Below are 26,504 nucleotides of genomic sequence, written 5' to 3'. Positions count from 1 at the left end.
AATATTTCTAAGTTGAGATTATAGGTCAGAATGAAATGGTAGCTTCAAATTTTGAACAAGCTTATCTGAGCTCTCCTTGATTTCATATTGTCAAATTGCATCATAGATCATTAAGTCAAATTTTTGGTGACCAGAGCAGAAGGTGTACGGCTGCCTTCCCATTTCATTTTCTCATGCCATTTCCCATTGACAGTTCTCTGCAAGAAGCTAACACTAGGAGAGAAGGATCTTTCTTTGAGGTTCCTAGGAATGGTGGTGGTGATGTTTACTTGTCTAGTAACTTTAGTTCTTTCTTTATTCCACACCAATTGGAGAGTCTGTTTTTACTCCAGATAGTACTTGTAACTGTGAAGAACTTATGTTTCATCAGTGATGTGTATATGTGGGGAGGTGCTATTCACAGTGATTGGCTTTCCCGATTTAGTGTATTAGCAGTAAAATGCCATATATATGTGGCTTGCTAGTCCCACTCTATTGTCTGGGGAGCAAATGGTGCCAACAGATTCTGTAGTAAGTAGACACAGGGGATGCATGTTCCAAAAGAACCTCTTCAGGGACTCTCCAGAGACAAAGCCTAACATTTTGGTTCTACTTTGATTTAAAAGAAGTTAGAGTGGGAACTAGACTTCGCAGAATTAGAAAATAGGGTCATTAAAATTGAAGTTATCTAATTCAAACTCTTCCAGTTGAGGAATTTCCTTTGTAGCATCTGTGACAAATCATCTTATCTCTGTCAATACTGTCATTGCCTTGCCATAGTAGGGGACATTATTTGCCTCCTAACTTACCATAATTGTTTTCCAGGCAGAATTACTTAAGGATATATTTTGGTCAGTCTGGAGGATGCTCCTTGCCAAAGGGCCTCTGCTTACTAAGCAGCCATTTGGAGGCTAACATGGCAGAGCTCAGTGATAGTCAGGACTAACTCCAGAGCACTTTGGGATGGAACAAGCTTCTAGGTATTCTAGGGCAGTCAGCTGTTCCCAGACTTTCCTTCTATTCTTTAGCTCCCCACCCAGTTCTAAAGAACTAGTTCATTAGTAATAAATAAGGACTATATAAAATGGCCTAAATGACTTGAATACATACTCTTCTCAAATTTTTGCTTTTCTTTTTTTCTCCAGACTATGTACCTCTCACTACCCCTAACTCTCACAAACATTCTGTATTTCAAAGACTGAAAGACTACAAAGGAAAAAAAAATTTCTACCAATTAAACTGTTACACAATTGTAAGATGTACCCCAACTTCAGACACATTAAAATGTGAAAAGAAAAAGTGTGATAAAATGTAGCATTTCTGCTGCTGTAAACAGTGATATTACTGAAGATTCAGGCTTTCAACCAAAGAGAAGATGTATTTTATTACATTCTTCTTGTCCTCATTGGCTACATTGTGTTCTCTCCATTCAGAGGTAGGTTTGTTATAAGTGTCTAAGTGTGGGGATGTAGACCTTGTCTAGATAGAAAACTGCATTCAATAGTTGGTTGTCCTAGGCAGGCCAGGTTGTAAGGCAGGTTGATAGAGACTTTGCTCTCTCTTCCCTAGGCTGTTAGGAGAAATGTTGGGGAGGGCCAGTTGCTGGGATAAAGTGACTGCACATGACTCTACCTATAGCCAGCTGGTTTTAATAACAGTGAATTAAATTAACTCAATTGGAAAACATTGGTAGCTGCTGTCCTTATCCTGCAGATCTGCTTTAAAGAAGAGTCTGGCAGGGAGCTGGTGACCTGTTCCTGGGAGAGGCAGGGAAGATGCTGCTGGAGAGGAATAATACGCACGCATTTCTTTCAGAGACCATTTCCTTTGAGACATGTTCTATGGCAGGAGCTTGATTGGCTGCCAAGGCACATGTGAGTTGGCAGGCACGTGTTAGACATGGCAAACCAGCGAGCCCCTGGGCCATGTTTATCGTATGTGTTTTAACTGGCCCTTGTACAAAAAGGAAAAAAAAAGCTCATAGCTAAAATTTAACTCTTTGGCGATTACATGCAGAAGTCCAGATTTCTGGCTTTTTCCTAAAAAAGTAGTAAGACCCAGCAGTACTGAGCCCACATTCTAGCATAGCTGGAGCTGAATGATAGGACATATACCTTCCTGTTTGCTAATCTTCATTGCTCACAGTGGATACATATGCACTTGTTTCCTGGCTGGACCCTGGAAGGTCCTGCATTTTGGAGTTAAGAAAGGGCCTCCTTTCGTTTTGGAGTCCTGGCACTATCACTTAATAGCTGTGTGCCACAGGGTGATATACTTTAACTTCTAGGCTCGGTGTTCTCGTGTATGTAGTAATACCTACCATACTAGGTTGTGGTGAGGTTTAAACAAAGAAATACATGTGAAGTGCTTAGTATATTGCTTGGCACCAATAAAGTGCTCAATGAAATGTGTGGGTATCACATATGACTGTTTGATTCCATGATTAGGCTAGATTATATAAGTAAAAATTCTTGTCAGTTGTTAAGAAAGCCTGAGGAGTACTCTCTCTTTTTGTGTGTATGTGTATTTTTTTTTGAGACAGAGTCTCACTGTGTTGCCCGGGCTAGAGTGCCGTGGCGTCATCCTAGCTCACAGCAACCTCAAACTCCTGGGCTCAAGCGATCCTCCTGCCTCAGCCTCCTGAGTAGCTGGGACTACTGGCATGTGCCACCATGCCCGGCTAATTTTTTCTATGTATTTTTAATTGTCCAATTAATTTCTTTCTAATTTTAGTAGAGATGGGATCTCACTCTTGCTCAGGCTGGTTTCGAACTCCTGAGCTCAAACAATCCACCCGCCTTGGCCTCCCAGAGAGCTAGGATTACAGGCGTGAGCCACTGCACCCGGCCTGTATGTGTATTTTTAAAAGTTGATATATCATAGTTGTACATCTGAGGAGCACTGTTTCTTACAAAAAGGGTGTGGACAGGGCAGAATGAGTAGAAAGAAGATAGGTGGATGATGGATTATGATGGCATGGAGAAACTGAATGCCAAGATAAATAAATGTTGGCACTATGTGATGATCTTTGTGTGTGCCTAAGTTTTCCCTCCTGTGTTGATCTCAACCTCCTATTTGTCTATTGGAGGTGCTGCAAATAGAAATAAGATCATGTCTTTCAAGCACTTGTTCATTTCTTCCTGAAGAGCAATATTCAGCATACCACAGTGGCCATATCTAGTGTGGGAGCTCTGTAGCTCCTCATTTATTTGTCTCTACAAACTTAGCTTATAGGAAGGGTGTGATCCAGATAACAGGTGTTAGCTTACTGCAAAGGGGGATGTTATTTATCCCTCCCCCATTTTTCCTTATGAATGACCTCTGAGTTGGTAATTGACAGGGATTATTGCCATTTTTTTAATCTCTGCTAGGAGGCTGCTGGAGTCTTCCCTCATTTCATTATCCCGTTATGATGGAGCAGGATCCAGAGAGCACCCAATTTACCCAGACCCAGCGAGGTAAGGCCAAAGTGAGAAATGGCACTAGGTGGGGGGAGGGGCGGCCCTTGGCGTTGCCAAGCTGTTGGAAGCTCCGTTCTGTGCCTCTCTGGTCCTGGTGCTCTTTTATTCTTCAGTTACAGTTTTGAGACAGGTGGTTCAGGTGATTGGGAAGTATTGCAGGTAAGTGAACAGTACCTCTGATGACAGAGGGTTCTGACCGAGCTCTTGTCCTTTGGGGCTCATTTCTGCAAGCAGGGTACTAGAGGAGGAACCTGAGGAGGCCACAGGCAGAGTCATAGGAAATTCTTTTTCTGCTGGCCATGGAGGCCAGTGCCCTTCAGATGGACAGCCAATGGGGAACAAAAGTTTTTTTTATTTGTAGGGAATTACTTACAAATTAAACAAACAAAAATCCTATTTGTTATCATTTGAGAAGGAATTTAAAATGTCAAAGGGCAGCAGTCTATCTCCTTCAGATATTGAAATATTGGAGACTACCTGAAGGAAAAGATGACTGAAGAAAGAGTAACTGTATAAAACTGGTTGGCATTTTATTCAGTGCTTGCTTTACGCCTAGAAGATAGTTGATAAGTTCTTGAAGAAATAAAAAAAAAAAAAAAAAACACCCAGATGAATTCAAGGTCCTCCTTACCTGATGCTGGTAACTGAGGACCTAGGATAGATGGGATGTTGATGTGTAACATTTATCTGTAGAGAGCAGCCACTTGGGGCTATCAAAACTGAGCTTACCAAATCTGGTAGTGATCAGAAAAGGCATAACCTGCACATTATTTAAGCAATCCCAGAGCACATTGTGAGGCTTTGCCAAAAGAAAAAGGTAATTTATAATGGTGGAGTTGGCAGGTTGGCCGTACAGGTCAGTTAGCTAAATGAGCTTTGCTCTAGGTTACAGATTTCAAGTCCACCTGGAAAAACCTTTAGACCAAGTTGATTGAAGGAATATTAAATGATTTCGTTGTTACCACAGTTATATCATGACACTGAGGATTCTTTCTGAGATAAAAGTGAAAAGACTCTCCATTATCCTCTTAATTCTTTTTCCATACCTGAGAAATGACAAGTTTAAGCATTAGAGAACATAGGGATTGATGACTTTAAAACAGGTAGGCAACTTAGACGATGACTGAAGCAAGGAAGTTTATATTAGTCTCTGTGTTTCAAAGCTTTAAGCCCTAAATATAAGGAAAGACGTTTTTCATATGAATCAAATATTTTAAAGCAGTAAGATAGAGAGTTCTTGCTATAAAACAGTTTCTTTTAGGACAGCAGTAGGAGTCTCCAATGGGACTCTCAATCCCCATAATTTTTAACCTTGCAAAGTTCAACAGAATTATTAAAGATAATTATTTGCCCTCTTTTCATGTAATAAATCTGTTATTTGTTCTTGCTCTAATCTCTTTATGACAGAAAGTATCATACTTTGTGGTATTGGTATTTTTACATTTTCCTTTTGAACACAAAGTAGGTTTTTTGGCGAAGAAAGTGTTCTTCCTTGAAGAAAACTTAAGGATTTATTTAAACATTTAAAATTTTCACTTTGCACACTTTAGGGTTGTTTGATAATTTTACAGGTCTTCATAGGGGAATGATTGTTACTAACTCATTACTGGTTGTTTGATTTCTTTTTCCTCTTAGGCTTCACCCTATACAATATGTATAGGTCAAAGCCTTGGTGAGATATCTCAGCATTTAGATCCTTAGCTTCCCTCTGGAAACCTAAAAAGACATGGCTAGGATGTACTTGTATTTAAAAATTGTGTCAGGAGTCCTTTTTTTTTTTTTTTTTTTTTTTACCACTGATCTATAGTTTCATAGCTTAGGGAATTCCTGTCCTATTGTGAAATTAAACAACTAGGGTTACCTAGTGCTGAAATTTTGTCCCTACATAAAGGGCCAATCTTTATTATCATCAGCATCAACATTATTTCTACCTCTATCACCAGTAATCTTATAATGATTCCATTAGTTAGGGTAAGCTATAAACTGAGCAATGAGTGTACTTATGGTCATTTTTCAGAATCAGTTCCAAAAAAAGGATCTTTCTCCTCTTGAAACTTTTCTCCTGTTACATCCTTTTCTAGTCTGATTGACTTGAGAATTTAGCTAACAGTGCTTGGTTTCTGCTGGAAGATTTCTGTATTTTTAGTAGATATAAGAACAACTCGAGCATTGACTTCTGTTTGTTGAAAATTTAGGATTCTGTGATTCATCCTTGCAAAATACTTGGGAACAGAGGTCCAAAAGAATAATGAAAGTTCCACCAGTGAGGCTTTAGGAAATAGTTCTGTACTCTGATTATCTTGGTCAAGGCATCTATGCATACCATGCCCACTTGCTACACGCAAAGCTAATTTGGATCCGGCAGTGTTCAGTGCAGTATATTATTTCGTAACACAGACATTTGAATTCCAACGATTGTTAGCTGGCCTGCTTGGGAATTCCATTTGCTGGTTGGCTGGTAGGACACCACCTCTGATGACAGGCATTTCAAAGGCAGCCTCAGTTCCTATAGCAGTTGACTGCAGGATCTCCTTTGGCCTGTGTCAGAGGACCTCTTTGTAAGATGTTTGCAAATAACTTTTTATACCCTTTGGATATAACTATTTGTTTCCATTCTCAGAGTTTTCAGATTTCCATTAAAAAAATCCCAGGGGATATATGCTTTTTCTTTTTATATTCAAATGTTACAGAAGTATATAAAATATAAAAGTCCCCAGAAATCCTCATTAGGATTGCTGTGTCTCCTTTTGGTTTTTCTCTTAATCACAGAAATATATTTTTGTATATATAGGCCATTCTTCAAAATTTTCCCCACTTAAAATTTTATTTTTAAGGGTTTTCCCTGTGAGTATATTTGGGTAATTTATTCTTTTTAATTGCTACATAGTGTTTCTCTGTATGGCTATAGTTTATTTAATCCTTTGCTGGGCATTTGAGTTGTTTCTCAGTTTTTCACTAGTGTTGACCATGTTGCAAATGAACTTATGTATCTTTGTATCCTTGTGTTTTGTTTCTTTAGGATTAAGTTCCTAGTGGAATTATTGAGTCAAAATGTGTGCCTCAGGCAGATTTTAAGTCTGAAATTTCTTAGCAATCCATTCAATATTATCATATAAAACATTCTTCTTTTATTGTTCCTCTCTCATGTTTTCAGTTCATAGCCTCAAATTACATAACAGTGTTGTGAGAAATGGAGGAAAAACTTGAGAAAGAAGGGAATGTGGGGAATTGTATGGGACCCTAGAAGTTTTCATTGAGTCTCGGGATACTTAAGCCATAATTTGAAGAATATAGATCTGGGCTACTCATTTAGTGGATTAGCTATAGTAAGGGAGAAGAAAATTGAACAACTATTACCTTCTGTATTGCTCAGTGCCCGTGTAGCCGCTGATGCTGATTGTAAGATATAGAAAATCTTTTTCTCTGTTAGATATTCTGTTTTCCCAAGGATATTTTACTCTCAGTTTCTGTCCTGAATATTTTTTTCATGTTATAAATACCTATCATTAATCCATAAGGGAGAGATAAGAGGTTCCAAGAGATCATTTTAAGGAGGTAGGACAATCTGGAGCTATGTATACTTGTTGGAGAAAAAAGAAGTCCTGGTGCAGATACCTGTGGGTGCCTTCTTGAATTATCTAATGCTTACCATCTCCTGGCCTGTTTTCTCATCTATAAAATGAAAATGTAGATGATTACTAAGGTCCCTTTCATTTCTTACATTTTGTATGTGGATGGTGATCAAGGAAAAGCCGAGATTCTGTTTAAAGTACACTCTGAGAGGCTAAAAGGGATCCCTTAAGAAGCTAGAAAGACAGGTCCAGTATTATCCTCTTGGGAAGGGGGAGCTCTTCGTCAGAATATGACTGATTAAACTGCCTATTTGCCTTATCACAAACAGAAACATTGGTGATAGTCTGATAAGTATATTCTGCAGTACAAACCTCCTGGTGAGTTAAATGCCTTTTATTTTTTGTCTCCAGAGTTCTTCTCAGCAGGCAGATGCCATAGGAGAGCTGGATTTACTGTCTTTCATAGTATTCCCCACATTAGTGCTAGTTTGTGTTTGTCCATCTCTGTCTCTCTCAGATTATCTCCTGCTGCATACTACGCCCAGAGGATGATCCAGTATCTCTCACGGAGAGACAGTATTCGCCAGCGCTCTATGCGCTACCAACAGAACCGTCTGCGTTCTTCCACCTCCTCCTCTTCCTCAGAGAACCAGGGTCCATCAGTAGAGGGAACCGACTTGGAATTTGAGGACTTTGAGTAAGTACACACTCAGCTTGCTTTCTTCCCTCTCCTCCAGTTGGCTACGGTCTGAGCAGCAATGGTGGCTACTCTTTCTTCCAACCCCTAAATTACTATTTATGAGTAACAGGATGAGGGTGAGGGACTGAGGGTTGACTCGCCCAGAGCACTTCTACTTCTGGTAGTTGCATTGCTGATTCGCCACAGCCTATGGGCAGAGGCAGCCTATTGGCCCCAGGCCAGAAGCAGAGAGGTGGTTGCTGTTCTTCAGGCAGCATTTATATTTCCCTTTTGCGCGTAGAGTGACTACGGAAATGCTTCTCATGGATTGTCTTCACAACATGGAGAGGCAGGAGGGTTGCTGTTTTTTTCTCTTAAGCAGAGTAGATGTGGGATGTATTCTTTATTTTAAAATACTCAGATTTCCCTAAAAGGATTTTCTTAGTGCCGTGATCAAAACTGATTCTTGGAGGTCCTACTTCCTTGCCTAAATTTTCTAAAAGTCTCTTCCCTCCTATGCCCCATCCAGGATCCTGTGAAAGTTGCCTGTCAAATTAATGTGGTGTGTTGAGAGGTGATTCCTTGCTGCTTTTGGTCTTTTTGAGTGGTTGGTGGTGGGGGTGGTGAGCTAAAGGAGCCAGATATCCCCAGGCTCCAGGATACCTGCCAGCCAGCCTTCCTGCTGGGTGTCGCTTTCTCTTGACTGCTGCTCTCTTGACTGCTGCTCCTGCCTTTCTAGCCGGTCATTGTGTTTCTTTCCATCTTGAAACTGAGCTTTCCTGGCTCGTATCAAATTGGACATTTGGGTCTTATTTTGCTTCCTATATTTTGGTATTCTCAAACATGCAAACCGAGAGAGAGAGAGAAGGAAGTATTTTTTTTTTTTCCTCCTTTCCTTTTTTGCTGGCTTTATTGAAATAGGACAGCCCGTCAGTCATTTCTCCCCCTACCCCTCTTCTATTCTGACGTAGCCTGGCCAGGTCTGGGGTCTTAGGAGTTCTTGCCTCCCGCTCAACCTTCTTCCTCTTCCTTAACTGAATGGATAGTTACCTATGAGTCATCTTGCAACAGAGCTTTATGTTTAAGAAACCTCTTTGCCAGAAAGGACAAAGAAAGTGGGAACAATCTTTGTACCAATTTGCCTTCCTGATGCTATCGTTAAACGTACTAGCATTTGCATTCTTGGAAGCAAAGGGAACACCAAGTGGGAGGTTTATTTGTCTGAGAAACATGTAAATGGGAAAGAAATGCAGGGATGGCCTGAAGCAGCTGTCATGTGGCAAATGGAGCAGGGGTCACTGTCCCTGTTTGTCTACTGTGGGAGAAGAGCAGAGCTACTTTCTGACTCTCAGCATGCGTCCTCTCCCTTCTGTCTACTCTAGGGTGAGGTGATGCATATAACAACAGTGCAGGGAACAGAGTGTCTCCATTCACTTAGCCAGATAGACACTTGTGGTGAAATATGTTCGCCTGTAGATATTATGACTTTTCCAGGACCAGGATCTATTCGGGGAAGCAGTTTAAACATAACATGCTGAGGCAGCTGGCACTTAGTGCTGCTGAAAAGCCTGGGTGGCTTTCACTCAGTAATGCCAGGGAGCCCTGGAAGTCAGTGCTGTGGATTGATTGCCTAGTCCTCTCTCCATGCACGCTTGAAGTCTGTGTTGCCTCTTTGCAGTAGTGAAATGTGGGGCTCATGCCTTTGAGCTGTATCTTGCCTCGTGACTTGTCCTTCACAACGGAGTTCTGGGTTAGTTTAAAATGTTCTGTTCTCAATCTTACCTTCCCTGTCTTCTGCTACCACCTCCTCCTCTCCCCTTCCTTCCCCCTCAATTTTCCTGTGTCAGACTGCCTCCTCCTTATGCTCCCCCAGCCCACCTGTGCTTTCACCCCAACCCCCTGGCTTCAGCACGACCTGAATTTACATTTCCTTCTTCACCTTCCATGAGCTGATTACCATTGTTTTTTCCTAGGGGTCTAATCCTCCCTGGTTAGTAACAATGGGCCAATTTCTCTAATGCCCCTCTGAGAGTCCCTGCTCTGGGTGTTTGCTTTTCTTTTGGGGCTGATGTAGACCAGAATCTTGTTTTTAATAGCAGCTGTGGATTAGTCACTTCAGCGTTAGTAGTCCAGGTCTTCTAGTGAAGGATATTGCTGGCTGGTTGATGCTGATTTACTTTCTGTTCATTCTTTCTTTGTCTTCTTCCCTGCGCTCTTCGCCACACTGTACCCTGAGTGCTGCTCTTAATCTCCAGGTGCTCTAAGGAGGAAGAGAGTTAGGAATAAGGAACATACCAGCCCATTTTAATTTCTCTACATCAATCCTTTCTCTTAGCCTTGATAACTAGAACGAAAGTTAGAGGCTTGTATAGTCATAATTTATAGTTTTTTCAGATACAGAGAGGTAAGGTAGATATGGCCTGAAATCCTAACAGTTAGGGTACCATTAAGAGTGATTGTTCTTTTATTAGGTTTCCGCACCTTCACAACACATCATACTCCTGCCTTTGCTACCTCACTTTGACCTCTTCCCTCTCCTATTTGTTATACATTCTGGTGTATAGAGTCTCTGGAAAACCAGGGAGCCATTACTCAGAATCTGTCTTTTTTGGTTCCCTTCCACTTGACCATATCAGATATGTCTAAGATTAGAGAACAGGAACAAGCATATTTAGTGTCTGACTATTATTGTCCTGCAGATTTAAAAACCTTTAAAAATGATGCACAACCATTTTTGAGCCCTCCCACAAGCTTGCTGTGGAAGATCATCAAGATCTATCTCTAGGGAAGATGACTGGTTGGCATCAGGTTAAATTTTCTGTTCTTTTTGGTCTGGATTAATGACCACCTTCCCAGGCAGGCATCTCCTGCCATTCATCTCTGTCTGCAGTGAGGATTGAGACTGCAGGATCCCTGTGTTTATCAAAATGCACAAACAGGACATCCAGAAACCTGCTGTTAGCAGGTCTCTCCTGAAGCCTTCAGCAGCTGTCTTTGTATAAAGATTTTCGTAAGCAGGGTAAAGGTGTGGCTGCCAGTGACATTGCTGTCTGTCTGCTTCCTTTCAAGCCCAGACCACCTACTAGAATGCCGATGGCAAATAAGCATAAGGAAAATTCACATTTTCATGTTCACCATCCCTTTGGAAAGAGGGAGGGGGACTTTTATAAAGCCCAGGTTAAGTGTTATGTCCCAGTAGTTGCTAAGACCTGCAAAAGAAGTGATATGTATACCTTTATGACTATTTTTCCAGGTATCTTCGCCCTCTTCCTGATATTATCGGTTGTTCTAAATGAAATTATAATCCCAGAATCATCCCTAGCTCGTATTCCTGCCCCTTTCTGCAGCTGTTTGCCTTGAAACTTCAGATTAGATCAGCCACAAATATCTCCATCATGCAGTGCTGGCCACTGAGTAGTTATATTCAGCTGCTGCTTTTTTTTTTTTTTTTCTTTCTTTTTCATTTTTTGGAGGTAGGGTCTTGCTCTGTTGCCTAGGCTAGAGTGCAGTAGCATCATCATAGCTCACTGCAACCTCAGACTCCTGGGCTCAAGGGATCTTCCTGCCTCAGCCTCCTCGGTAGCTGGGACTACAGGTGTGCGCCACCATGCCTGGCCAAGATTTCTATTTTTTGTAGAGACGGGGTCTTACTATTTTGGTCAGGCTGGTCTTGAACTCCTGATCTCAAGTGATCCTCGCGCCTCAGCCTCCCAAAGTGCTAGGATTACAGGTGTGAGCCACTGTGCCTGGCCTATATTTAGCTTCTTAAAAACTGTTGCTAGCACAGAAGAGAACAAGTCCTTCATTCATAATTGTGACACTGGGCTATACTTTGGGTTTCTACTTGGGAAAATCATAGTGAGAATTCTAATTTTTCAGCCTTAAGATGAAATCTCTTTAGATCTGTTATATTTATTTTCCTCACTCTGCTAATTTATCTGGTTGTATTTGGGTCCCCTTTACCCAGAAATCCATATTGTGGCCAAATTTAGGCACACATCATTTTATTGGGCTTTGCTTTAATTGCACTTCACAGATATTGCATTTTTTGCAAACTGAAGGTTTGTGGCAACTCTGCGTTGAGCTGTTGGCACTATTTTTCCAACACTATGCGCTTGTTTCATGTCTCTGTGTCACATTTTGGTAATTGTCATGATATTTAAAACTTTTTCATTGTTATATCTGTTATGCTGATCTGTGATCAGTGATCTTTAATGTCATTATGGTAATTGTTTCGGATGCCACACACCATGCCCATGTAAGTTGGTGAACTTAATTGACAGATGTAGTATGTGTTGTGACTGCTCCACTGACCGGCCATTCCCCTGTCTCTCTCGCTCTCTTCATGCCTCCCTATTGCCTTAGACACAGAAAAATTGAAACTAGGCCAATTAATAACCCTATGACCTCTAAATGTTCAAGTGAAAGGAAAAGTTGCACATCTCTCATTTTAAATCAACTCTGAAAATGATTAAGCTTAGTGAGGAAGGCATGTTGAAAGCTGAGATAGGCTGATATTGAAAGCTAAGCCTCTTGCACCAGTTAGCCAAGTTGTGAATGCAAAGGAAAAGTTCTTCGACGAAATTAAAAGTGCTACTCCAGGGAACTTACCGATGATAAGAAAGCAAAACAGCCTTATTGCTGATGTAGAAAAAGTTTTTAGTGGTCTGCATAGACCAAATCAGCCACAACGTTCATTTAGCCAAAGCCTAATCCAGAGGAAGGCCCTGACTCTCTTTAATTCCATGATGGCTGAGAGAGGTGAGGATGCTGCAGAAGAAAATTGTAAAGCTAGCAGAGGTTGGTTCATGAGGTTTAAGGAAAGAAGCTATCTCCATAACATAAAAGTACAAGGTGAAGCAGCAAGTACTGATGCAGAAGCTGCAGCAAGTTATCCAGAAGATCTAGCTAAAATGTAACATAATTGATGAAGGTGGCTACACTAAACAACAGATTTTCAGTGGAGATGAAATAGCTTTCTTTTGGAAGAAGATGCCATCTAGGACTTTAATAACTAGAGAGGAGAAGTCAATGCCTGGCTTCAGAGCTTCGAAGGACGGGTGGACACTCTTGATAGGGGCTAATGCAGCTGGTGACTTTAAGTTGAAGCCAGTGCTCATTTTCCATTTCAAAAATCCTCTGATCCTTAATAATTATTCTAGATCTACTTTACTTGTGCTCTGTAAATGGAACAATAAAGCCTGGATGGCAGCACATCTGTGTACAACATGCTTTACTGAATATTTTAAGCTCTCTTTTGAGACCTACTGCTCAGAAAAAAGATTTCTTTCAAAATATTATTTCTCATTGACAATGTACTTAGTAATTTATGAGCTCTGATGGAGATGTACAAGATTAATGTTATTCTCATGCTTTCTAACAGTATCCATTCTGCAGCATGTGGATCAAGGAGTAATTTCCACTTTCAAGTCTTTTTAAAAAATACATTTCGGGCCAGGCGCAGTGGCTCACACCTGTAATCCTAGCACTGTGGGAGGCTGAGGCAGGAGGATTGCTTGAGCTTGGAGTTTGAGACCAGTCTGAGCAAGAGCAAAACCCCATCTCTACTAATAAATTAGCCAGTCATTCTGGTGTGTGCCTATAGTCCCAGCTATTTGGGAGGCTGAGGCAGGAAGATTGCTTGAGCCCAGGAGTTTGAGGTTGCAGGGAGCTACGATGATGCCACTGTACTCTACTTGGGGTGACAGAGCGAGACTCTGTCTCAAAAAATTAATTAATCAGTTAACTAATTAAATTATTTAAAAAAGGAATACATTTTGTAAGGCTAGAGCTGCCATAGATAGTGATTCCTCTAACTGGGCAAAGTAAATTGAAAACCTTCTGGAAAGGATTCACCATTCTCGATGCTATTAAGAACATTCATGATTCATAGGAGGATGTCAAAATATCAACATTAACAGGAATTTCGAAGAAGTTGATTGCAACCCTCACGGATGACTTAGAGGGGTTCAAGACTTTAGTGGAGGAAATAACTGCAGGTATGGTAGAAATAGCAGAAGAACTAAAATTAGAAGTGGAGCCTGGAAGCCTGAAGATGTGACTGAATTGCTGCAATCTCATGATAAAACTTGACTGGATGAGGCGTTACTTCTTATAGATGAGCAAAGAAAGTGGTTTCTTAAGGTGGAATTTACTTCTGGTGAAGATGATGTGAACGTTGTTGAGATGACAACAAAGGATTTAGAATATTACATAAACTTAATTGATAAAGCAGCAGCAGGGTTTGAGAGAATTGACTCCAATTTTGAAAGAAATTCTACTGTAGGTAAAATTCTATCAAACAGCATCGCATGCTATAGAGAAATCTTTCATGAAAAGAAGAGTCAATTGGTGCAGCAAACTTCATTGTTGTCTTATTTTCAGAAATTGCCACAGCCACCCCAACCTTCAGCAGCCACCACCCTGATCAGTCAGGAACCATTAACATCGAGGCAAGACCCTCCACAAGCAAAAAGATTACAACTCACTGAAGGCTCAGATGATCGTTAGCATTTTTTAGCAATAAAATATTTTTAAATTAAGGTATGTACATTGTTCTTTTAGACATAATGCTGTTGCACACCTAATAGATTACAGTATAGTGTAAACATAACTTTTATATGTACTGGGAGACCAAAAAATTGGTGACTTGCTTTATTGCAATATTCACTTTATTGTAGTGGTCTGGAACCGAACCTGCAGTATCTGTGAGGTATGCCTGTATGCAAAAATGTTTAGTTGTGAGTATGATAATCATTTCTGGATGCCAGAGATCTATTCTGGTTCCTTAGTTTGGCATGATATGTTCTAGCAGTACCACATACTCATGTACAGAGGAGACTCATGTAGCAAGAACTTTTCCTTTTATGGTCCCCTTGCAAGACACCTTCTGGCAAGGAAGTGATTAAAAGGTCTTCTTGGTGTATCAGGTAGCTGAGGAGAGTTCTGAAGACTGTAGCTCAGCTCTGCTGTCTAACTGGGTGTGGCATAGAGGAAGTTGCTTGCCTTTAGCTCACAATTTAATATTCTTCATCTGCCCCATTGATATAACTGAAATACGGTTGAGCTGTGACAAAAAAAATATGTTAGAAACCAGATAATACTGCTCTCATCAGTTGATAATCCTGATAGCTTCGTGAGACTTATATACTTCAAGTTCTCCAGGCTTGAAATTCCAGCAGAGTGAATTAAGCCAGATGTCTTTGGTAGTATTTACTCTTGCTCTCTCTTCTGAGCCCAGAATTTCCATGACTTCTGTAGGAGTCAATATCTAATCTCTAATAACAAATATATACCTTGTAGCCAAGAAAGGGAAGGGTAACTTGGCATCTGAAATCTTTGGAGGGGGATATTGTCTACTTCATTTTGAAATGGAGTTGCCTTTGTCTTACAAACCATAGACTCTTTAATATTGGAAGTACAAGAGAAACTCTAAGGAAACACAACTGTGTAATTATAATTCTCTTTACAGTATGGAACCTGCTAAAACAGTCAGGAATCAGCCTCCCATCTACATATATTGGATGGTAGTATTATACAGAATTAGTTCATGAAGTGGGATGAGATAAAAACTGTTCCCTTCCTATTTACCAGAGAATCTTAAATAATTTCACTTATTTGGTTTTTTTTTAGTGGTTGATTGTTTTTATAAGTTGGACTTATAAAAGAGAAAGCTGTGAGTCTTAAAATAGGGTGGTTCTGTAGATATATTTAGGAGGAAGGCAAGTACAGTAAGTCCTCCATGGAAACAAGGACTTTAAGTAAAACAACTATAACGAAACCAGTTTTACCATAGGCTAGTTGATATAAACAAGAGTTAAGTTTTTATGGCGTATTTCTGGTCACAAAAATATCACCAAACTTCTAAATAAAGACCCCAAATATTTATTTCTTTTCTTTCTTTTCCTTTCTTCCTTCTTCTTCTTCTCTTTTTTTTTTTTCCCCTTTCTTGACAGGGTCTTGCTCTGTCACCAAGGCTAGAGTGGTGTAGTGGCACAATCATAGCTCACTGAACAATTGAACTCCTGGGCTGAAGTGATCCTTCTGCCTCAGCCTCCCAAATAGCTGAGGCTACAGTCATGTACCACCATACCTGGCTAATTTTCCTATTTTTTTGTAGAAACTAAAGTCTCCTGTGTTGCCAGGTTGGTCTCAAACTCCTGGGTTCAAGTGATCCTCCTGCCTCGGCCTCCCAAAGTGCTGGGATCACAGGCATGAGCCACTGTGCCTGGCCCAAAACACTTCTCATGTTAAACTTTAAAATAAATGTGAGCTATACATACATTTAAGAAAGATTAATAAAAATAAGATAATTATTTACCCAATTTTTGGTGAATCAGTGAGTGACAGTGGTCATAGTGCTGGTGGATTAAATCAAGCAATAAATGTTTATGAAGTGAAAATTGTTAGAAGTACCTCCCACCAGGCAGTTCAAAATATGGTGGGCTCACAGAGTGCTTCTGTACTGCTGTTATCATTCATCTGTATGATTATTGCATCCTTTACAAATTTTTAGTTTACACTAATTTGTATTTATTCATTTATTTTCCAACCTACTTATTCCAGTTCAGGGTCACGGGTAGCTGGACCCTATCCCTGTCTAGGACACCATTCCATCTCAGGGCACACCACACTCACACTCCCACTGACGCTCACTCAGACTGAGACAGTCTAGACACACCATCTCACTTCACATGCACATCTTTGAGATGAGGGAGGAAACCAGAGTACCCAGAGAAAACCCGTGTAGACATGGGGAGAACGTGCAACCTCTACACAGACAGTGGCCCCAGCCAGAAATTGGGTTTTTTCCTCATCAATATTTTACAAAGCAACATTGAAGGAAACAACGTTCTTAGAAGATTAGCTATAAATGCATGATCAGGGAAACATGAAACAGCATGGAATACTTTTGGAAATTTCTTTTTTTTTTTGAAAACAGGGTCCTGCTCTGTTGCCTGGGATAGAGTGCAGTGGTGTGATCATAGCTCACTGCAACCTCACACTTCTGGGCTCAAGTGATCCTCCTGCCTCAGCCTCCCAAGTAGCTGGGCCTACAGGCGCACACCACCGTGCCCAGCTAATTTTTCTATTTTTTGTAGAGATGGGTTACTCAGGCTGGTCTCGAATTCTGACCTCAAGTGATCCTCCCACCTCGGCTTCCCAGGGTGCTGGGATTACAGGCATTAGCCGCTACACCGGGCTGGAAATTGCCTTGTTGGTAGGTGTAGCTAGACTATGAAATCCAAGATATGTGGCAGGAGATGAACCATTAGAGTTACCGTGGTGCCAGATCTTAGAGAGTCTTGTGTGCCTTGCAAAGGAGGTGACCTTTTTCTCAGAGGTAAGAGGGAGTCATTGAAGTATTTTAAGCTATGGAATAACATTATCAGATTTTTACCTATGTAAAAGAGAGACTGTAATAAGTTACCACTGAAGTACTAGATCAGCGTTGTGTGAAGGGGAGATGTGAGAAGACTTCATGGATTTGAGCTAAATGTTGAGGACTGCATAGAACTCTGGTTTAGGAATTTTTGTGGAGGGTGGGTGTAGGGAAGGAGAGTCTAGATAAAGGGAACAGCTTAAACAAAAGCCCAGAGATAGGAGATATACAGGGTTTATTCAGGGAATAAACCTGAATAGATCTGTGGCTAGAGCTATGGAGTATTTGTGATATGGGAGAGATATCAGAAAGCTCTGAACTGTGGAGGGCCTGGAATACCTGGCTGAGAAGTGTAGACTTTATGTAGGGCCAGCCATTATTCAATATGTATTTTAGGCAGCTAAATCTGACAGTATTGGTTAAGGTGACTTAAAGTGGCAAGTGTACTGATGCAGGGGAACCAATTAGAAAGCAGTGGGTGTAGTCTAGACAAGGATATTTGAGGGCCGAATTATAAGTATCGGGCATAAGAGGCCTTGGTATTTTCTAAGATGGGGCCTGTTTGTGAATGTTTCTGGGGAAATGGGCTGCCTGAGAGCAGAGCCATCTTATTTCCTATTTCTCTAAGTAAAATGCTACCCAAGTCCTTTTTTACTCTTACTGGAGCCAATTTTGAACTAAGTTTATAAGATATGTCTGTATTGTGCCTGGGCTTAGAATGGGAAAATACAGAAGCAAAGAATTAAACAGCTGGGGCGGGGGAAGGGGGAGGACATAACCCTTAGATTTACACGCTTATTTTTTAACATAAAATGCACTATGGGATATGGATTTGCATAATGCAGGCAGATGAAATTAAAAGGTAGAATAAGAGAGGAGAGGAATTTGTAAATGGTAATTATCTCTTATATTACTATTCCTTGGAGAAGAATGAAGGCTCTGCAGTTCCAGGAGACCCATGCTATTAGCTTTTCCCTATGAATGATATCAGCTGGGACTGTACCTTCTTTCCAGAAAACTAAGCCCTTGCATGTGTGCCAGTCCTTGAAAGAGATTGGGGCCCCAGGTTCTTACTACCAGCACTGAGTAAGGAAAGGACTTGACCAAGATCACTGTGCCATTCAGGGACAGGAATACCAACGAGGCCTTCTATTGTCTAGATATGGAGTAGAAACAGAGGAGCATAGGGAAACATATATATTTTTTTTTAATAGTCTAGTTTTCAGCAAAGTCAAATATGTGCTGTCAAGAGGACAATGGCCTTTTGAGCTTTTTGCTGCAAAAGCTTCATTTATAAAGGCCCAAGTCAGAGCTGTTTGTCATTGAGGAGCAATGACAACCTGACTGTCTGGTCAGGACTCAGTAGTCTGTAGGTGCATTTTTTATTCCTTTAAATTACAGCCTCTCTCTGAGGCAATTAATCCTGGACATTTAGCAAAAGAGTTGCTGCTGTGTCTCTCTCTCTCGTTCTGGAAACGCGTCTTCTTGTATTCAGCACTTGTCTGGGATGCTTGATTGTTTGAAGGGTGTTTTTCTTCTGGTAAAATCTTTCATAAGAAAATATTTTTCCCCCTCCTTCCCAAATACCCCTCTGAGAGTTAATCAGAGATACAGAGTTCAACGACTGGAAGAGCCATTAATAACCCAGCCAGCTTCTATCCTGCTGACTTAAAGGCAGCTTCTGGCGGTTGAAATTGATGAGGATTTCTCTGGTGCTTCCCTGAAAAGTATTCCTCCCATATTGGAGGAGCAACACTGGCATATTTGCGTACTCTGTTCTTCACACTTGGTTTTAAGGCTCCACCCATGGAAAGGGCTTTGTCTGTATTATGTTAGACCCCAGTATTTAGCACCCTTCAGTATTTCTTAGGTAAACTGCCTCTCTGGGTCTGCCTTTCTCCCACTGTTCATCTGGCAAACATCTTCCAATCTGCTCGTATTCTGTCTCTACCTGACTAATTTTGCCTCCTTCCATCTCATGAAGCCTTGCTTTTTCTCGACCTTGGATCAGTACTGAAATGAGTGGCAGATTCTATGTAGTTTTCTGAATACATCGTTATTTTAAATACTTTTGATTTCTTTGCTCTTTTCTTGAAACTCTTACCATTATCCTTCTCCCCTTGCTTCAGTTCTCCCCCCACATTTTATGCATTGGAATTTGTTTCCCCATCTCAACTCTTTATCATGGAATCTTCCTTTTTTTCCAGACTGTGAAATCTAGAGAGTCATTATTACTCTTTCTACCCTTAGTTTATTTGTAGCTGTGCCTTTGGGTTGGGATTTTTGTGCGACAATACTAAAGCCAAGTTCTTTTCCCCCCACTTCTTGTCTATCTTGCCCTTTTGTTGTGTATTCTGGAAGGCAGCTATGCTCACCACTGTATCACCAATGCAATTTTGTTGTGTATACTGGCCTCTGCCGTTTAACCCGTTCCTGTTTTCAAGGTTTTTCCTGGTCAGTAAATGTTTGAGCTGTCTTTATTATAGGCTATTTTCTTCTAGAGGTCTTTGGGGTTTTTTCTACCACAAGAAGCATCTCATATTGTGTGTTTACCATGTTTCATGTTTTCGTAATCATTCTGGATCCTATTCTGTCCTTTTTCCTTCTTTGCTAGAGTTCTCAATGCTTTCAATTTGAAATCTTTTGTACACTTTATTGAGATGCCATTTAGATCCTGCTTCGCCATTCTTGGCTAAGATGTTAAATAAGCTGAGAACCAACACATACACCTCCACTCACTTAATATATTGCCTCTTTTTTGGTGCCCGATGTAACCTTCAGTGTGAGTCTTTGCTTATATCTGAACCAGCTGATATCATTCTTATTTCCCTTTATATATTCTCTAGTAATCTCTAAACACTGTGCAGCTGTTACCTCTGGCTATATTTTGTGCACCCCCCTCACTTTCAGTTTTTTTCTTGTTGTGGCAAAATACATGTAACGTAAACTTTACCATCTTAACCCCTTTTTTAAAATGGAGGGAGCAACTGAATCAGAAAGAAGTTGATTGTTTTTAGGTTTTAATATTAATAACAACAAAAAGATGCTTGTGCTATTTATATGCTGTAGGAGTCCACATTTTTCTTAGCCCTAGTGTTTGTACATTTTTCTCTGTTGCCTTCTTGTGTCCTTTCTTTGAGCTCTGTGTCATCTTTGGGCACTGGCAACTGCTCAGTATTTTCCAGTGTACTGGCTTCTCCTTCCCTGTTCTTCAACCCTGCTAGCACCAGATAGAGTATTGTTCATGGTCCAGAAAGAGGTGAATCTTTGGACCTTGTAGGAAGAAATTGCCAGTTCTGCAGTGTGATTTTGGGAAGGCCAGCTCTCTCTCACAGCTGTAGAATAAAGTGATTGGATTTGCCCCATAAGGCTTCTTTCTAGCTTAGTTTTTTATTTTTATTTTTTTCTTAAGAGACAAGTTTAGCTCTTCTCATGATACTTAGTTATACTTTTAGTGCCCATTGGTAAGTAAAATATGCAATAATGAAAAGCTATCATGAATTCACTTGTACTTTTTTTTTTTTTTTTTGAGACAGAGTCTCACTGTGTTGCCCGGGCTAGAGTGCCGTGGCGTCATCCTAGCTCACAGCAACCTCAAACTCCTGGGCTCAAGCGATCCTCCTGCCTCAGCCTCCCGAGTAGCTGGGACTACAGGCATGCGCCACCATGCCCGGCTAATTTTTTCTCTGTATTTTTAGTTGTCCGATTAATTTCTTTCTGTTTTTAGTAGAGACGGGGTCTCGCTCTTGCTCAGGCTGATTTCGAACTCCTGAGCTCAAACAATCCACCCGCCTCGGCCTCCCAGAGTGCTAGGATTACAGGCGTGAGCCACCGTGCCTGGCCCACTTGTACTTTTAAATGAATTAGTAGTACTTTAACTGTTTGCAATTGGAATCTTCATATATTTGAAAAATAATAATATGCTTAATTTGGGAGCTATCTTATTTGTTTGATATTCAGCTACTCCTTTGTATGTATGTGTAATAATTTTGGGGTCCCCAGTAACTGCAATCTGATCTCAGTATTCTTTTCAATCCCCCATTTAATCTTATCTCTCTCTTCTCACCCCTCCTTTCATCTACAGAGTTTCAAGTCAAAGGAATATGCTATGTTACAGAAAACAATAATGTACTTTCTCTTTTGGGAAAAGAAAAACCAAGTAGTGACTTTTAATGGATCAGCTTCCAATATCCCTGGTATTGATTAGTCTCTTAATGCTCAACAGCCAATTCTACCAAAATATAAAAGCCATCATAGGCTTTTGTTTTGGACTAGTGAAGCTCCCGATGGTCCACTTAATAAGCTGAAGTGTTGCCTTAACTTTGGTTCCAGAGCCAGTTTGAAGATTATCTCTTTGATGTGGAGATAATCCAAAAGGGAGAATTCAAAAAATGTCCCAAATCAAGCTGTCAGAGGTTCATTTATTTTGTGGGGTTGGTTAAGCAGCTAATTAACTGCTCTGTCCAGCCAGTGCCCTTTGGCCTGCTGTTCCTTTGATACATTGGAAACTAAACCACGTGAAGTTCCTTTCTTCTCTTTTCTCGTAGGAATCAGTGAAAGACAGTGGAAAGATCTAGGGCTTCACAGTCACATCTTCCTTGAAACCTGCCTCAGCTGCTTACTAGTTGCGTGACCTTGGATATTTGCCTCTCTGGTCTTTAGTTTTCTTATCTATAAAACAGAACTAATAATACTTCATGGGATATCTAAAAGGATTAAATGGGGTTATTATTAAACATAATAACCTTTGTATTAGAACTTTGTAGATACTTAATAAATGGTGGTTACTACTATTGCTTTGAAAGTCCATAAAGATAATACCTAGACTTCTATCTTTTTACTCAAATGATCTGGCTTTGGATGGCATTTTCTAATATTCTTCACCATTGTCAATTTTTTAGTCTCTAAAAGAAGGGACTGTCTTTTTCTTTTGTGTGTTTTTTTTCTTTCACTTATCACTGATTTTTTTTTTTCACACGGAAGACCTAAACAGATTTCATTTGAAGATAAGCATTTGCCAAATGAAATGGATGGGGGAATTTTTCTTCCTTTAAGACCCTCAAAGCCACATTTTTCTTGCATCTGACAATATAGAAAAAGAAGTTTATATATATCCATTCCAGATCCCAGGATCTAAACTTGGCTTCCATTTCAGATGCTTCAGGGTTCAGAAACCACATTAACTCAAGAAAAATCCTCCTTCTCCTTCATAAACTGTTGGTAAATGCTCATAAATCTTTTAGTTGAGGTACTCCAGAAATGTGTTTTATTAAAGTGCCATACAATTTCTGAGCAACTCCAGATGACTCATTTCTATGGGGGGGTCCTCTCTTAAGTATAGGAATTTAGTTTTGGGGATGCTTGTTTTTTGGGCTAGGGGGTAATTCTGCCTTAGTGACTCTCTTATGTGTAGTCCTTTTGTTTTCTCCAGGGACAATGGTGACAGATCCAGGCACCGAGCTCCACGCAATGCCCGGATGTCTGCACCTTCACTTGGACGCTTTGTCCCAAGGTAAGAACTGGGTTGTCAGCAACAGAGGGAGACTTTATTAGAGCCCAGGATTTCATTTTAAACTTATTTTCTGTTGGATTGTCCATATCTGAAATTATTTCCCAGTTAGCCTACAGTCCAGCCTGACCATGTAAAGACTTGACAGGTGATGATTAGCCACAATGAAAAGAGATAGACAAGTGGCATTGGGATTATCCTGTTCAAGAATAGAAGGCTTGGGGAACTTTATTTTATTTTTATTTATTTATTTTTTAGACGAGTTCTCACTGTGTCACCCAGGCTGGAGTTCAGTGACATGATTATAGCTCACTACAGCCTCAAACTCTTGGGCTCAAGTGATCCTTCTACCTCAGCCTCCAGAATAGCTGAGACTACAGGCATGTGCTACTGCACCCAGTTAATTTTTTAAAAAAATTTTTTGTAGAGACAGGGTCTTCCTGTGTTGCCTAGCATGGTCTCAAACTCCTGGGTTCAAGTGATCCTCCTGCCTTGGCCTCCCAGAGTGTTGGGATTATAGGCATGAGCCATCATGCCTGGCCAGGAACTTTACTTTAAAAGGAAGGGCAGGAAGGAGGTAAAAATCTGTGAAAGGACAAATCCTGGGAATTTTTACTCCTTTCTGGGCATCTGTATTCTTTAGGTTCAATGGATCTTATGGCCTAGATTTTTGAATGTAGGTAGTTAGTATTGTAGTATCTCTTTTGCTTTATGTAGTTTTTAATCAGCTTTTCATATGTGATTCCTTCTTGTAGGCGTTTTTTGCTGCCTGAGTACTTGCCTTATGCTGGGATTTTTCATGAACGTGGACAGCCTGGCTTGGCTACTCACTCTTCTGTAAACAGGGTCCTGGCAGGTAAGGAAATGTGTCTTTGGATTTTGAAAATGCGAAGAGGCAGGGAGCCACATAAAGCTTCTCTCTCTACTTGTGCTGATATGATGGTGTCTTGGCATCTGGCTGAAAACTCTGTTTTGGGGTCCTGTAGTTAGTTCCTTACTTCAAAGCAGGAAATGCAAGGTTGAGGAAAACTTTCTCCTGTCCTTTCTACTTCTTTCAGACCATTTTAAAAATTATTCGTTTAAACCATTTGTCTCTTAATCCAGCAATTAAATTCTGGCTATGCTTTTAATTGAATGATAAAGATGTCTTGTTGATGTTTTGGTTGGTGAGACACTCATGAGCCAGATCCTGTGATTTAATTAGGAGCTTAATGCACACCTCTCCAACCCTTTGCTGCTGCCAGCACATGGAGTTTCCAGGCACTGTGGAATCTTCTGAGGAAGGAGGAGGGGGAGAAAACAGTGGAGGTGGCACAGAAATCTCCTAGAACAGAAAATGGGCTGGGCAAGCCCTATCGAGGCAGTTTTATAATGGTTGGAGAGCTTAGTGACCATTGTTTTTGGGCTTTGAGGCATGATGTTTGCTGTTGTTTCTGGTCAGTGTCTAGAGAAAGAAACAAACCAGAATTCCCTTTTTTTTGTCACAAAAGTTGTTTCCCTATCTCACTTTCTCCCCTCTCCTCCAACCTCCACTGCCACATTGCAGATTTATATGTGCAAAGGCATAAAAGGTATAAAAATCAAGCCACATTTAGAGGTATCTTTAATAAGCATCTTTATTAAAAATTTTTAAATGAGATCTGTTTCGGAAAATCTGGACCATATGGTGGTTAAAGGTAGGGAGGGGTCTGCTGAGGCAGTGGCACTGTCAGGCTGTGGGAACCTGACAGGCTTTATTTTATGATCTGTAACTGAGCTACTGTGACAGCATCAAGACCATGGGAACTGGCCTTCCCTAAGTAGTGTGTTTGACCCAACAATAAGGCCCAGAGATCCCAGAAACATCAGTAGTTTCTCTGCTATATAGCAGGACTTCCTGGCGGGGGACCAGACTATACCATTGTCTCCTGACAGACTCATCTGAGGAGGGCTCTGGCCCTAGTTGTAAAACAGACCCTATGGTCCCGTGCTTCTCCTTGCCCAACACTTCCATGTGGTTTGACCGAAGGCATGTGGAAGCTCTTCACTGACAGATAATGACTTGCTGCCAGGCAATACTACAGAGTTCTTCTCCACCCTTCTTTGTTCCAGACATCTGCCTCCACCACCCCACACGGCACCTCCTGCTCCTCTACTGCTGGCAAATCTCTGTTTCCTTGGCATTTAGCTTTTTTGGAACAGCTGTATGTTGTTTTTTTCCTTCTTGCCTCCAATAACTCCTTACCTCCATTTCCTATTCCCTACTTCATGCACAGTGGTCTGACCCCAAATGGCCTAATTTCACTTATGAATACCTTTGAATATAGGGGCTGTGTTCCAGCAGGCAGCTGTTTACAGATGGGGAAATCTACTGAGAAAATCTCTCTAGCAAAGGATGCAAAATGCCACTAGGAGAAGGAAATCTAGACTCCCTAGACCTCACTCTTAGGTTAGATTAGCAGATGGTTTCCATTTATAATTAGACTAGTTTGTTCCATTTTTTCAAGGTTCATGTTATAGAATGTCTATTGGTCTTTTCTTAGAAGTCCCGTAGTTGGTATTTTTTGGCAGTTGTATCAGTTGTTTTCTTCTCTTAAGAAAGTTCCAATAATAATAATAGCAACAAAAAAACCTAACATTTATTGAGCACTTGCTATATGCTAGGAAGTGTTTCATTAATAAGTGTTTCACACATACTTTATTTCTGCCTTACAGTAATGCTATGAGGTAGGTGCTATTACCTAATTAGCGGTGGAGGAACCTGGAGCCCCCAGGGCTAACTGTCCAGAATGATGCAGCTAGGAAGGAGAGGAGCCAGAGCTGAGCCCAGGTGGTGGATTCCAGAGCTTGCACTCGACACCACCTTCTTAGTCTGCCTCCCCACAGTCGTTTTAAAGGACAAAGCATCAAAATATCATTCTTTTTCCAGGACCTTAATCTATAGGAGGAAAAGAGCTCCCAGGGAACTTTGCTGACCATCAGCATTTTTGTTATTTGTTTTAATTCCTCTGTTTTATATGGTTAGTGGACATAGCTTTTTATGACCCAGTGGTGCTTGTTGAGGAAAATCTTCTTATATAATAGCCTTTTCCCTGAGCCTCCTTGCCCTGCTGGATACAGATGTTTTGCTTTTTATTAAACTTACTTGTGATCATGTAATTGAGCTGCTATAATAATAGCTTTCAGAGTGAAAGAGAAATTGGCTTTTTAGCAGTAAGCACTCCCAATTTTCCTGGAAAGACACTTTGTTTTGTATGATTGGAATGAGGTTGTAATGGTCCCAGAACAATTACATTCAGCAGATATTTGTTCGGCAGCTCTTATCTGCCAGGCACTGTCCTAGGCTACCAGAGTGAATAAAACAGGCATGATCCCTGTCTTCCTGTAGCTCAGAGTCTAGGTTGGTTGGCTATATCTCAGTCTTGCCATTCAGTTCTTGGCTCCAAACATAAGTGGAACCTTTGTATGGTGAGTCGCTTTTTGCAGGGTTGAAACTTGGAAATTTGTCAACCCTGGAGGGAAGAAGCAGACACATACCTGCAGTTTTAGGAGGTGTGACCAGTACTGTGGTGGCAAATAAATCTCCAGTAGACCCTACCTAATGCCATTCAGAATCACAACAAAAATGGATATGTAGAAAATCAAGATCTATTCTGTTTACTTCCTCCCACAAGAACCTTAGAGAGCAATAATAGGAAACAGAAGCTACTACAGAGAAATGTTTGTTTTTTTAGTTTTTTTTTTGAGACAGAGTCTCACTCTGTTGCCCTGGCTAGAGTGAGTGCCGTGGCGTTAGCCTAGCTCACAGCAACCTCAGACTCCTGGGCTCAGGTTATCCTTCTGCCTCAGCTTCCCGAGTAGCTGGGATTACAGGCATGCGCCACCATGCCCGGCTAATTTTTTCTATATATTTTTAGTTGTCCAATTAATTTGTTTCTATTTT

At 40.7% G+C, this 26,504-nt stretch overlaps 1 protein-coding gene across 6 annotated transcripts in view; it reads left to right on the top strand.

Annotated features, from left to right (window-relative positions):
* The window catches only part of AMBRA1 (autophagy/beclin-1 regulator 1), a 185,504-nt gene that overhangs the window by 53,416 nt on the left and 105,584 nt on the right, over window positions 1-26,504 (top strand). For 2 of the 6 annotated variants that reach the window (XM_012645191.1, XM_012645188.1), the window contains 3 exons: window positions 7,530-7,709; window positions 22,505-22,585; window positions 23,338-23,438. In XM_012645191.1, the coding sequence (XP_012500645.1) occupies window positions 7,530-7,709; window positions 22,505-22,585; window positions 23,338-23,438 (362 nt within the window). Of the gene's footprint in view, window positions 1-3,350; window positions 3,438-7,529; window positions 7,710-22,504; window positions 22,586-23,337; window positions 23,439-26,504 lie in introns of all 6 variants that reach the window. The other 4 variants (XM_012645192.1, XM_012645190.1, XM_012645194.1 and 1 more) reach the window with 3 other exon arrangements.

This window comes from Propithecus coquereli, unplaced genomic scaffold (genome assembly GCF_000956105.1).
Source record: "Propithecus coquereli isolate 6110/MARCELLA unplaced genomic scaffold, Pcoq_1.0 Scaffold227, whole genome shotgun sequence".
NCBI classification, from domain to species: Eukaryota; Metazoa; Chordata; class Mammalia; order Primates; family Indriidae; genus Propithecus; species Propithecus coquereli.
This window is presented reverse-complemented; position numbering and strand designations above follow the sequence as displayed.